Source organism: Anthonomus grandis, chromosome 5, assembly GCF_022605725.1.
Source record: "Anthonomus grandis grandis chromosome 5, icAntGran1.3, whole genome shotgun sequence".
Taxonomy (NCBI): domain Eukaryota; kingdom Metazoa; phylum Arthropoda; class Insecta; order Coleoptera; family Curculionidae; genus Anthonomus; species Anthonomus grandis.
In genome coordinates, this window is record NC_065550.1 from 9,607,912 (window position 1) to 9,620,786 (window position 12,875).

Genomic DNA, 12,875 nt, shown 5'->3' on the forward strand with positions numbered 1-12,875 from the left:
TTAGTGTTTCAATGTTCTAAGACGTATACTCTCCTCCTTATTATTTTCGACTTTTTGTTAAACTGATTTTTCATTAATTGAACTATTGAATTTTCTAATGAATTTATTTATTTCATTTTTACGTGACATTAAGATAAATATTTAGTAAAGCGTTAAAGCATCTATGAGGCTAAGTTAATCTTTTTATTTAGTAAAACTAACAGGAACATGTCTCATCCCTGGTATGAACTAGGTTCAAAATTCTTGTTGTGCAATCATATGACTTTTACGATAATATGACCTTAAACAATATCGACAAATATCCCTTATTTTACAGTCATTCTTCTTCATTAATTTTGCCAAATCCTTTTTAACAACTTTGTTTATGCATCTATCAAGTACCAAACATAATATAACTCATAAATCTTCCGTGATAACCTAGCTGTTGCCTGTTGAATTTTGAATATTTAGAAATGTCACATGTGTCTATTTAAATAAACTTTGTAACTAGTACTTATGAGCTTCTTAACAGATATTAAATTACAGTCGCTCTTTTTAATAATAAAATAATTTTTTTTTTAATTTAGCTCCAATAATCAATCATCTCTACTGAATTCAATTAATCCTTTTAAAATTTACCAAAAAGACAAATTAAAAAAAAAATGTTTTTTCACTTTTCCGCACTAGCGACGGCCAAGTTGACCTAAAGCGCTGTTAATTAGAAAAAGTCTCTTTATTAAAAGTTTTAAAATAATTATTAAAATTTTAATAGTCTTATGTTACGCCGTTACACTTAGCCATTCTCAATTATATCTTAATATTTTTTTATTTAATATGAAAATAAACGTAAATTACTTCTTTCTGCCTGGAAGTATTGATTTCATCAATAATATTTCCTATAAATTAAAATACTCAAATAAATTAAAACTATAATGTATGTTTTATATAATTGTTATAATATGTATAAAAATAAAACACATTTAGGAAACATAAATAATAACATAACATATAATGGCTAACTTCAAGATGACTTCAATTTCTTATTTAATTCCCCGGAGCTTCTGATTCTTTGCGAGTCATTTGTTCAATAAATGACTTGAATGTTTCTATGTGTCCCTCTGAAGTCACTATCCTTAGATTGTCAGCGCAAACAAGAGGGTTAATGTGTGGGTTATGCAGCTCTGTTATTTGGGTGGATGAAGCTGCAGCCGAGTCTCCACTTTTATCCAATTTGTTGTCCCACCATTCATTACCGGGTAAAGCGTTACCGTCCCATGCATAGGACACTACTAGAAGTTTATCTAAAGCATTAATAAAAAACCCAATGTATATGTCTTAGCGTCTTTTTAACAAAAAGTTTTGGTGCAAAGCAACAATGAGTTATATTACGGAAGAACAGCAGTAACTTACGAAAGGCGCTTCCAGAGGGAAGCACGGAGAAGAGTATTTCTAACATGTACGTCTTTATGTTCGAATTAAAGTTAAATTAAAGTCACACTGAGAAATTACCTAAAGGATTTTTTTTATATTTTATAGTTATTTACTGATGAAGTACATCGTTTGTTACGTAGTTGACATAATAATTCCCTGATAGTCGAATCTCTTGTTTTGCAATTTTTAATTTCTTTTTTCTTGTGTTTCCTCCGCCCGTCTGCTCCTTATAGTAAGTAATTCTTATAGTAAGAATAATATATTTATTTATTTACGAAAAAAAAACTTTTTTTGTCTCTGTATGAATGTATGGTAAAAATGCAAAAACTATAAAGAAATTAAAAATTTTGAACAGAGGCCTAATTTGTGGTCCAGTCTATTTGTGTATTTTCGTTTCATTAGATACATTATTATTAAAATATATTATAATTAGTGCCATAAATTATAACTTTTATGTTGTGTTTAATAATTGGATTATGTATTTGTAAAAATTTCAGGAAGAGACCTCTTAAGAGCCTTCATACACTTGAAAAAATAAAGGAAAAAGAGGTCCAGCAGGTCAGGTCAAAGTCGGACAGGACGAATGAGAATAAAAAATTACTTATAATTAACTTAACTTATTACTTAAAAATTAACTGAATGTGTTCACCTCCACTTTCTTCTTCGGATGTATTTGAACATTTCTTTATCCATGTGCTAAAAACCTAACTACTAAATACCCGGTAAGTAATACTTAGCATTTTTAAATGGTTCTGTGTATAAAGACAATTCATTCATTCATACCAGGATCATCCAATTTTTCGTGAGGCTGCCTCCTATAAATATGAATATAAATTCCTCCTAGCGGGTGTCTATCAATTTTTATCAAACTGCCATTTTCTAACCCAGCACAGTCTCCAAAGTATGAGAAACATACATCACTGATGTTTTGAAGCTTCGAAGACAAATTTCTAAAATTAATTACAAACTATTATACAATAGCATAATATACAGATAGATTAGCTATACTGAAGTCTTTGGTAAAACCAATTAACGTATATTTTCTCCTGATGGCTTGATATCTTCCACACTCCTAATCCCAAACCAACCACGTGAAGATAGGCCATTTTGCCACACTGTTGTGCTCTATAATTGGCTTCTACTAGCATCGTATCGAAAACAATTGTAAGGCGTTTTTTATATATTTCGTTATCGAAAATTGCTCCTTTTGGAAACGGTAATTTTACGTAGCGGCCTGGGAAGGTATTTTTGGACATCCTTAAGGACAATAAGATTTTATTGTAAGTAAATGTTTTCTAATAACGCAATAAATTACCTTTCTTGAGCAGTTTCATAATTGTAAGAGTATTCTTGATAAAATTCACAAAATAATTTTTGAATTGATGGTTCGTTGGTACCACAACCGTCCTACAATCCATATATAAAATTTTAAAATCAATTTAAAGAATAAATATACATTTGCGATGTTCTGCTTAGGGGTTAGAACAATCTCCTGAAAATCCATTACAAAAAATTTTTTTAGACGGGGTCCAATCATACCCATTATAATTCCATCATCCTGAATTAAACTCCTATCATCTGCATACACTGCCCTATTTTTCCTTTCACCTTTATTAATAAAGTGAGTGTATGAGCTCACATAGAGGAGCGCGGATAACTTTATCTCATCATAGCTTAAGCAATTTTCTAGGATTAGTGGTGGAAATTCCCTTGCTGTACCTTGTGTATAATATTAAAATTGATTTTATAAAACTCTGCTGTACTTTAGCACATACCACAAAACTCCCATTTTCTAGCGCCCCTTTCTCCAGAAAGCAAAATGTAGTAATCAGCTTTGCCCATGAACATAACTGCCCTATTTTTTAACAGCCTATTAATAAATGATTTTAACTGCATATTTTTATAAAACTTCTGCTCTACAGAGCTCCCATAATTCTGTTTCAGTTCAATAAACTGTATACATAGTTGTAACGCAGATTCGTGCATAAAAGGATATACTGAATTTATACTTTTCGTTAGAAAATCTTTGGTGACATTTTTCTGAGGTAATAAAGAGTTATTAATGTTAAACTTATATTTTATAACTGACTTACCTTATTTTTTAGACTCTTAAGTCTAACGGCATCAACAGGAAAATTAATAGGAAATTTTTCACTATTATCTAGAATATCTTGCAAAGTATAAGTTTTTAACTCATCAAGCTTTGTATTTTTCAACAGTTTAAACTCGCTATAGCCCAAATCTTTAAGCTTAGGTGACCATTCCATTTTAACCTGAAATTAATATGATCATTAAGATACATCATATAACAATGATTTCGGTAACTAAGTGATGAAAAGGCTTAAATGGAAAACAATCCATACTCGACTCGTCAATTTCTCTCTTAGGACGAAAATACAAGAGAAAATGATAGCCAATGCCTTAAGCTAAAAAGCGAACAACAATAGTTCACAAATTGTTACAGATGAAAAACGTTTAATGGAGCATAGTGGTACCTATTTGCGGTTTCTTCGGCGTCTTAGAATATTATAACAAAAAAAAACGTGGCGTGAAAATAGGTTAAAAATTGATTGATGTATTTTTTGATTCTGCTCACATCTCCTATTTTTTTTTGGCAATCCATTACAACTTTTTGTGGCTAAATAGTCCCTACTATCGACAGCTGTTTAAACTGACTTTCTTCTTGGTCAGGACAGTCAAATGGTTGCCGGATTTACGGCTAACAACTATTTACAGTTTATTAAATTTAAAGATAACCTGATCGAATATCAAAAAACAAAATAGGAGGTGTGAGCGGAATATATGCGAGAATGTGTGTGGTAAATTTCAAACAACTCTAATAAAGGTTTTTTTAATCCTGTATTTTTTATGCTTTTATTGTTTTACAGTCTTTGCGCTCTTCGACTCTGACGTAGATTCCTGCATTTCGTACGTTCAAGCAGTTTTTGAAGAATGGCGTCCAATATAAATCCTAATAGATTAGATATTTTTGGTTGATTTTGTTTATTCAATTAATTACTTTGCAATTTGTAAAATTTCAATTTACTAACTGAAACTATCATATAATCGTTTAAGACTTTCTAATCAAAAAATATATTTAAACAGCCATGATGGTGAATTTTTATGGAAAATATGGATTAAAACTTGTTTATTTTTTAAAAGCCAATATTTGCTACTTGTGAAAAAACTGGTAAAACAAAGGATCTGGGTAAAGAGAAGAAAGATACAAACTTAAATGTGTCAACTTTATTGCTGTTATTTATACTTCAGGATTCCAAACCAATTTTTGATACAAGTCCACATTACAGTTAAAGGTAAGTATCCTATAGTATCGTTACCGCCCCAGGAATGATAAAACTAAGCAGCAAACGATGAAACACAATCTACTTAATATTGGATATTAATTTAAATAATCAAATTAGAAAATACTAATCTCATATGCTAGGTAATTGAAGTATGTACTAATTAGAATGAAATATAAAAGAACAATAATATATATATATAATAATAATAAACGTCTTTTATTTAACAAATAAATAATTTACAGTTGTGGGTATCATACATACATTTCTATAGGGATATAAGAGAGGCGAAGTCTAGCTGTGTGGCTACTCATCAATCATGCAACTTATTAGCGAATAGCTCTTTAAATGTACGCACACATTGTAGAAAAAGAAAGTTACTTAAAGAATTATTATACACAACGACAAACTGTGCGATACAAAAGACCGTAATATAACAGCTTTATCCAGTAGCAGGTAGAGAATATTAAAAAAAAATCTTCACTATATTTGCTCATTTATTCTTCCCTGTTATTTAAATTTTAAAATGGCCATGAAAAATGCTTTATTAACTCATTTTGGTTTAATTGGGCGTCTTTTTTAAATTTAATGACCTTCAATACTTAAGTATCTAAATCTTAGGTTAACCTAAGATTTAGAAAGACATTACAGAAAAATATGCTGCATACTTTTTCGTCATCTTTCACCCAGTCAACACGTGATCGTTCTTGGTGCTTTCCTCTCTTCCAAGATCTCTTTCCAAGACCTTGCCAGTGATGTCGGATGCATCGTGGGAAAAACGTCACCGTGCATTTCAGAATTAAGAATTGTGAAGGATTTCTGCGAGTAATGACCCCAAACCACTTATTATGCTAAATCTGTAGACTTAGCAATTAAGTCAAGCAATTAAACTAAGCAATTATTTATTATATTATAACCACTTATTATGCTAAATCTGTAGACTTAGCAATTAAACTAAGCAATTATTTATTATATAGAGTCAAAGGTGCTACTGTTATTTGTTCACCCTAATTTTGACCGTTTTTTTAAACGTTAAGTTGTGTTCTAAGAATATAACTGGCGCTGCAAACAGTTTAACGCAATTCGACACTTTATCGATTTTTCATTGTCCGGAAGTGACTCTTAAGTAACTGCGTTATCCCGACCTCAAGAGCTCGAAACATCATTGCATCTTCAAGAGTTATTCACCATCTTCTACGAACAAGATAAAATAAGGAGAGAATCAGAGAAGCTGTAAAGTGGCACTTCATCTACCGTATTATCAGAGAGACTGCTTTCAACCCAGTTCCTGCTCCATACCAGCATGCGAACCATAAAGGCTTTAGTTTGACCACGCTTTTATAGAAACCTCTTTGGTCGTGATTCTTACCAAAACCCGAACCAACAAATTTTTAAAAAACGTTCTACTTAAAAATAGTAATTCTTTAAGTTTAAATACTGAATCTTTAAACGTTGAAAGTGATTTGATAGGTTTATTAAGTAACTTAAATTTAGATAGTAGTAATTTAGATACAAACGAAAAATGGAAAATATTAGATTTCATACTAGCCTTTAACCAACTTTCTCTGGTAGTATAGTTCTTAAAAGTTTTATAAATTCTATAGATGAATTTTTACAACTTTATTGCAATACCTCAGAAAATTGTTTTAGATGCAAATGTCAAAAAAAAAATACTTATTTTAACTGAAAATAGCCCACAAACCTTAAAGTGATTCTCGTGTTACAGTGTCCAAACTCTTTAGATGAAGCTTTAGAATATACACTTAATTTCTTATTACAGAGTAATAACAACAATGCTAATATTTTTAATAAAAATGTTTTATCAAAATGCTTCCTTTAAACCTCCCCAACAATATACACCTCCACAAATGTTTCCTTTATAACAAGAAAAGAGATTCCGTAATCAACTTATTCGAATTAAACCTTACCCTGTTCAAAAGCCCTACCCTACAAATTACCAAGTATTCGGCAAACCCAAAAATATTGTCGCCCCTCAAAATAAGCCTATCCTCCTGTCTCCGTGTCAATTTCTACAGCTGGAACATACAGAAACTTATCCCCAAAACTCTGACTACAATTTACAATCGCCAAATTATACTGTCAAAAGCAAATAACTATACTTATAGATTCAGGTGCCTCCGATTCAATAATTTTTGAACCTTTTGAAGTTACGGTATGTAAAAAGACTTATAAAAGAAATAAAAATTGAAGAATCTTACTTTTAGATGAATTAGGAATAAATTATGAATTTAAAATGAGAATTCTAAACTGGCATAATGAAAATTCGACGAATTAATTGGTAAAAGGAACTTTAAAAACTTAAATGCTGTTATCAACTATGAAAACAAGACAATAAGGTTACAAAATATTAAAATAACTTTTTCTCTACTATACAATAAACCACTTACAGCACCTATTCAAAATTATAATATTAATTCACTGACGATACCTGTTAATCATGAAAATAGCTTAGCTATTTTACCTTTTTTACGATTAACGAACAGACGGTCTAATCGAAGTAAATAATCGGTTTTGTATGAGTCCTAATGCTACCCCTCACGTAAATATCAATTTCCGCTAAAGAATAAAAGTCATCCCAGAGGACCAACTTGAAATGTTAAATCCATCTCCCTCTATTCCAATAAATTTTGACTCAGATTTAGAGTTGAGGTTAACACACATAACCCCACTAGAAAAATTAAAAATTCTTTCATATATTCGTATAGCAAATAACCATCCCATTTCTGTAAAATCCTACAGGCATCCTCCCGCAATAAATCAAGAAATCTAAACTGAAAGCCAAAAATTGTTAGACAAAAAAACATTCGATCTTTTATTTCTCTCTATTTTGCCCCTGTATGGATAGTTCCCAAAAAAGCCTATGCTTCCGGCAAAAAGAAATTTCGTATGGTTATAGATTACGGTCGCTTAAAGAAGCAGACAATTAGAAGAAAAAGCTCCTGAACTCGAACCCGACCAAACTGTATATACAAAAAATACATTAAGAAATAAAATGAACTCCCAGTATATATACCAACAAAAAATACCACAGTAAAAAAAATTAAGTAGTAGGGGTGTCTAAGAAATAATAATAATAATAATTATTATTATTATAATAAGCTTTATTTCCAACAGGTCACAAATACCCAGTTACAGGAAAATCAATTAAATATATAAATGTACGAATGCATGAACATTATTAGATCCATGCAACTAAACTATAAAAGAATTGCTATATAATAAAAAAAAAGTAGTAAATTTGAGACGATAAATAATAAAAAATCAACACATAAAATAGGATAAGAATCAAGAATTAATTTAAATCAAAAGAGCAGAAAAAAAATTTAAATAAATGTATTCAAACTAAAAACTAAATAACCTAGCCTCCCTCACCGACCATACGCAGGTGACTCAAAATAAGTGCCAGATTGTTATGGCAAATATCACAAGAATCAGCAATAGTGTTAAAGATTTGACACATAAAGTGAATAGGACTTTGGTACCGAATGTTGGACCTGGCTGTGTCCAAGTTAAAAGCTGGACACTGTCTAGATCCTGGGCGTGATATATGAAAGCAAATCCTTTGCAAAAGGGATGGACAGTCAATTTTATGGTTAAGTAAATTAAATAAGAATTTCACCGAATGCATTTCTCTCCTCTTCGCAAGTGACCGTTCAGTATATCTAGAGAGCAGCAGGTTAGACTGCTCTATTATCCAACCCCTCAAATGCTTTTTAATATAGAGAGAGACTACACCTTTTTTACCATTGCTCCATGAATAAAATACAATCATTTAGTTTATATAAATATGCATCATCTAAAACCATGTTGCAATTAAACGCATTCATTCCTAATTCTACAGCCTCAATGGTCTTTGTCTAGTAGGAACTTTTGTCTTATACTCTGTATATCTGTAGTATGCAGCTAGTTGCTGCATAAGATTGAACAGTTAATTCAATCTTACACTGCAATTTTATAACCAATAGTTTGGTATTCTTATTTTCAAAATATATTTTTAGTGGGTAAGTTATCAATTTCTTTTTTCATAATTTTTGTGAATAGAATAATTAATAGTGTTATAATGATCTGCAATTCACAAATGCAACAGCAACAAATATAAGACTAGATACTTACTAGATAATTGAAAATTAAAATAAAACTGTTTAGGACTAGTTTAATCAATTGCCTAGTATCGAACCTATTTAAAAATTATTATCTGGATTTATGTGAACTCTTTAATCTCAGATTAATTAAGAGTATTGGGTTAGTGAAACTAAACAAGCTAGAATTCACCTTTTAATATTTAATAATATTATTATTCTTAATAAAAACATTATTTATTTTATTTATGTTAATAAAAAATTAAACTCACCTTAAAATTGTTACTTTGAAAATTTGTACTTTAATGTTGTGTAAAGCTGATGAACATTCGAATCAAACTGATTTGCAGCATGTTGCACAACATGACAATGAAATATTAAACCGGAAAATCCATATCCCTTATAATAAAATACAATTAATAAAAAAAGTGAGCAGTAAATACTATGTATCACAGAACACAAATATAGTTAACACCGTTAACACTGTTAACAGTGTTAACAGTTTTTAAAAGTTTAAGTCAACCAAAACATATTTATATAGGAATGGGCAATAATTATTTTAGATACGCATTCGATATCGATATTTGTTTTTTCTATATTCGTTCATAGAACAATAGGTTGAAACTAATCACCAAGAACATTTGCGTCTATTGCACCGACTCAGAAAAGAATATTAAAAAAGTTCTGCTAAAGGAATTATCGGTCTTTCCTTTCAATATCTTATTTAAAAAAATAATTTTGAAAATTTTAATAACCTCTTAGGGAGGATTTACACTAGGCGCAGGCGGGGCAAGTGCCCAGGGCGGATATTTGAACCGCGACAAATTTCACGAAATATAATGGAAATGTTTCCCAACGCTACAGTAAATCATTGTGCAGTGGATCAAATGGTCATATTTTCAATATTTTTCGTCAGGATCGAAGTTACTGTGTCAAGGAGAAGTTACCTTGGCACTTACCTTGGATTGTTCGTAAATATTTAAGAGTCATGTTATCAACAGACCAGTGACTTTTTTTTTTTATGGTAAACACAAGCACAAGAGGAAAGTCCTATGTCACTCTTGGAGTGGTACTTGCGCGAAGATATTTGTGGGCATTTATCTTGAATCGCTTGGGGTAGGCAGGTGGACTCGATGTTGATGAGCCGCAACTGCTAGACGCGTCCTTCTTGTCGGAACAGCCCTGCGTGGAATCAGGCCTGCCAGCTCAGAGGAGCACTTACCGTGATAATAACGGTAGAATAAACAGAGATCAGCCACCTTTCTCCTGTGCTCCAGACTATCCAGACTCCTTGTCAGTTCTGGTTCGATGGTCGATAAGACGAATAGCTCTCTTCTGTATAGAATCCAGCAGGTTTAAACTATGCTTGGGTGCAGAGCTCCAGACATGCGAGCAATACTCGAGGGAAGGGCGTATTTGAGCCTTATAAAGAGTCAGCAGCTGTTCTGGTGTATACAGTTTTTTCGTTTTGAAAAGCACTCCGAGTTTTTTGGAAGCCGCCCTGGCGACCTCGGCAACGTGGTCATGCCAGGACACAAAGTTGGTGACCTCGACTCCTAGAAGATGTAAAGATGATTTCATTGTCAATGTTTTCCCTGCCATAACCAGTTCCGAGCCACCAAGGTTAGTCTTCATCGTAAATACTGCAGCCTATTTTTTTAGCGTTAAAACTGACCAGATTGTTACCGCCCCACTCCAAGATTGCTCTAATATCGTTGTTGGTTGAAGCTACTTGTTGCTGCCTAAGATTCTGAGAACTTGCGGCTGTCGTTGGTTTGGCGGACTTAAATGTGGAAATAAGTGTGCTATCGTCCGCAAAGCTGTAGATTGGATTGATAGTGGTTCCTAGCAAATCGTTGATATATATCAAGAAAAGGGTAGGGGATAGAATGCATCCTTGAGGGACTCCAGCGTTAATGTTAAATTTGTCGCAAAGGTATCCATCGACGGCTACTTGTTCGTTGTTCAAGAAAACTTTTGATCCAATTCAATAATGAGTTTTGTATGCAGATTGAGGAGAGCTTGGTTAGTAGTCCCTCATGCCACACTCTGTCAAATGCCTTGGAAATGTCAAGAGCGCCTGAGCGGGACTCGCTGTGCTTCTCCATGGCCTCTGTCCACAAGTGTGTGACGTAAGCCAGAAGATCGCCGGTGGATCTAAGCTTCCGGAAGCCGTATTGATGCTCGCTGATTAGTCCAGATGATTCCAGATATCTTAACAGTTGTTGGTTGACTGCTTTCTCCATAATCTTCGATATTACTGGAACTAGTGCAATCGGGCGGTAATTGGAGGGCATCGTCTTCTTACCCTTTTTGGGTACAGCTTGCACTCGAGCAGTTTTCCAGCTTGTTGGAAATTGGCCCTGCTTATACGATGCCGTGAACAGTCTACATAAGGGAAGAGTCAATTCGTCTGCATAACGTTTTAGTATTAGGGCTGGAATTCCATCGGGTCCAGAAGCGTTGTTGGTGTCTACGCTTTTAAGAATTTTATTTATAATTCGTTGGGGAAACGAAATTTTTCCCATCGATGAATTCACCCTTGGCAAATATGGCGATGTTTTGCCTTGCGAGTGCAGAGTAGAATTGGACGCGAAGAGTTTACGTTAGCGAAGTTGGCTTTTTCCCTTGCTGTTACCGCGATAGAACCATCATCTGCTGTTAGGGGTGGCAAGGTCGACTTAGCAAATCCTTGACTAACGGCTTTCGATACCGACCAGAAAGATCTTGTTCCATTTGGGCAGTTTAGCAGTTTGTTTTTGATCCTGTTGTTGTGACTCTCTTTGCATTCATCAATAATTCGCTTGCAGCTATTTCTGGAGGCTAAAAAGTTCCTCCGATTTTCGATGGAAGGATGTTGACGCCATTTGCGGTATGCTGCGTTTTTGATTCAACCCTGTCTTTGTGTTTGGATCATGCGCTGAGAAGAATATCATTTTTGGCGCTGTCTACATCCCTCTTGCTTCTCCTTGGTCAGCTTACAATGAATTTTTCCCTTCATCGATGAATCTTGCGAGTGTTCATACTAGTTGTGTGGTGATTTTAACCTGCCACATGCAATATGGATGGTTGAGTCTATATCGTCTGCAAATGTTGTATGTAGTTGTTGTAACTACCTTTATCTTAAGCAGGTGAATAACTTGCGAAATTTGTTTGGTACAATTCTTGATTTGTTTTCTCAAGTTGGTCTGATATTGAAATCATATATGCCCTTTAAAAAACACAACATTTAAATCATAAGTATAATGTTTATTATTATAATTATGTAAAGTGTAATTTTGTTGTTATTAATAATTACCTTGCTAGCAGGAATAGGAATATTACTTTTGATCAGCAAGATAATAATAAATGCATTGATGATTTTTACAATACTTTCTATTTTGCTATTGAAATGTTTGTTCCAATTAAATATTTTAAATCAGATAATTTTCCCGCTTGATTTAGTAGAAAATTATAGAATCTTGTTGTTCAAAAAAACATTGTTCACACAAAATTTAAAAATTGTAAGGACATGAATTATGTTAATTTTTGGACTTTGAGAAATTAACGTAAAACTTTGCATCACCTTTTCCGAAAATTTTCTGATTATTCGAAAGTACAGCGATAGAACTGATGTTTTCTGTTTGACAAGAATTTTCGTGGCACTGTTTGCGCAATTTCTTAGTGATCAACATGGTTTTTCTCAGGGTAGAAACTTGTTGAATTACCAGTATCCTTTAAACGGTAGTTTTGAATAGTCTGCATATGTTGATACTGTGTATACAGACTTCTTAACGGGCCTTTAATAGGGTTGATCATGATCACCTGGTTAGGAAGTTTGGGGGTAAGTATGAGACTTTTGTTGAATTTTTTCATAGTTTTTTGACTGATCGCACACACGGTTAGGATAAATAATTATATTTCTAATAGTAAAAGTGAAGTATAGGAGAATTGTAGAATTTAAGTGTGCTTCTGGTTCGCATATTTCTCCTGTCTTTTGTAACTTGTTCATAAGAGACTTGAATGATAAAATTGTTCATACAAAGCAGCAAAAAAGCAAAACTCTTTGTTGATGATTTTAGAC

General features: G+C 32.7%; 1 protein-coding gene across 5 annotated transcripts; it reads right to left on the reverse strand.

Moving 5' to 3' along the window:
- Positions 1–914: 914 nt before the first annotated feature.
- On the reverse strand, positions 915–9,326 carry LOC126736463 (uncharacterized). 5 transcript variants are annotated; one of them, XM_050440836.1, is made up of 8 exons: positions 9,085–9,323; positions 3,504–3,683; positions 3,186–3,450; positions 2,873–3,129; positions 2,726–2,817; positions 2,419–2,667; positions 2,194–2,360; positions 915–1,280 (listed from the first exon to the last, which is right to left on the reverse strand). In XM_050440836.1, exons 2-8 carry the CDS (start codon positions 3,675–3,677, stop codon positions 1,024–1,026), a joined length of 1,461 nt encoding a protein of 486 aa, XP_050296793.1. In that variant the 5' UTR covers positions 3,678–3,683; positions 9,085–9,323; the 3' UTR covers positions 915–1,023. The 5 variants fall into 5 exon arrangements, with proteins under 5 accessions (XP_050296793.1, XP_050296792.1, XP_050296795.1 ...); XM_050440835.1 differs by having other exon boundaries at positions 2,867–3,129; XM_050440837.1 differs by lacking the exon at positions 915–1,280 and having other exon boundaries at positions 2,238–2,377; positions 2,867–3,129; positions 9,085–9,325.
- Between the last annotated feature and the right edge of the window lie 3,549 nt (positions 9,327–12,875).

What these genes read in the sequence shown, in the direction of transcription:
- LOC126736463 (XM_050440835.1), bottom strand. Translation starts at nt 3,677, where the DNA reads ATGGAATGGTCACCTAAGCTTAAAGATTTGGGCTATAGCGAGTTTAAA. An exon ending in CTAAGCAGAACATCGCAAAT is followed by an intron (nt 2,818 to 2,866) that starts GTATATTTATTC and finishes TATGGATTGTAG; the next exon opens with GACGGTTGTGGTACCAACGA. An exon ending in CGAAAAATTGGATGATCCTG is followed by an intron (nt 1,281 to 2,193) that starts GTATGAATGAAT and finishes TTAATGCTTTAG; the next exon opens with ATAAACTTCTAGTAGTGTCC.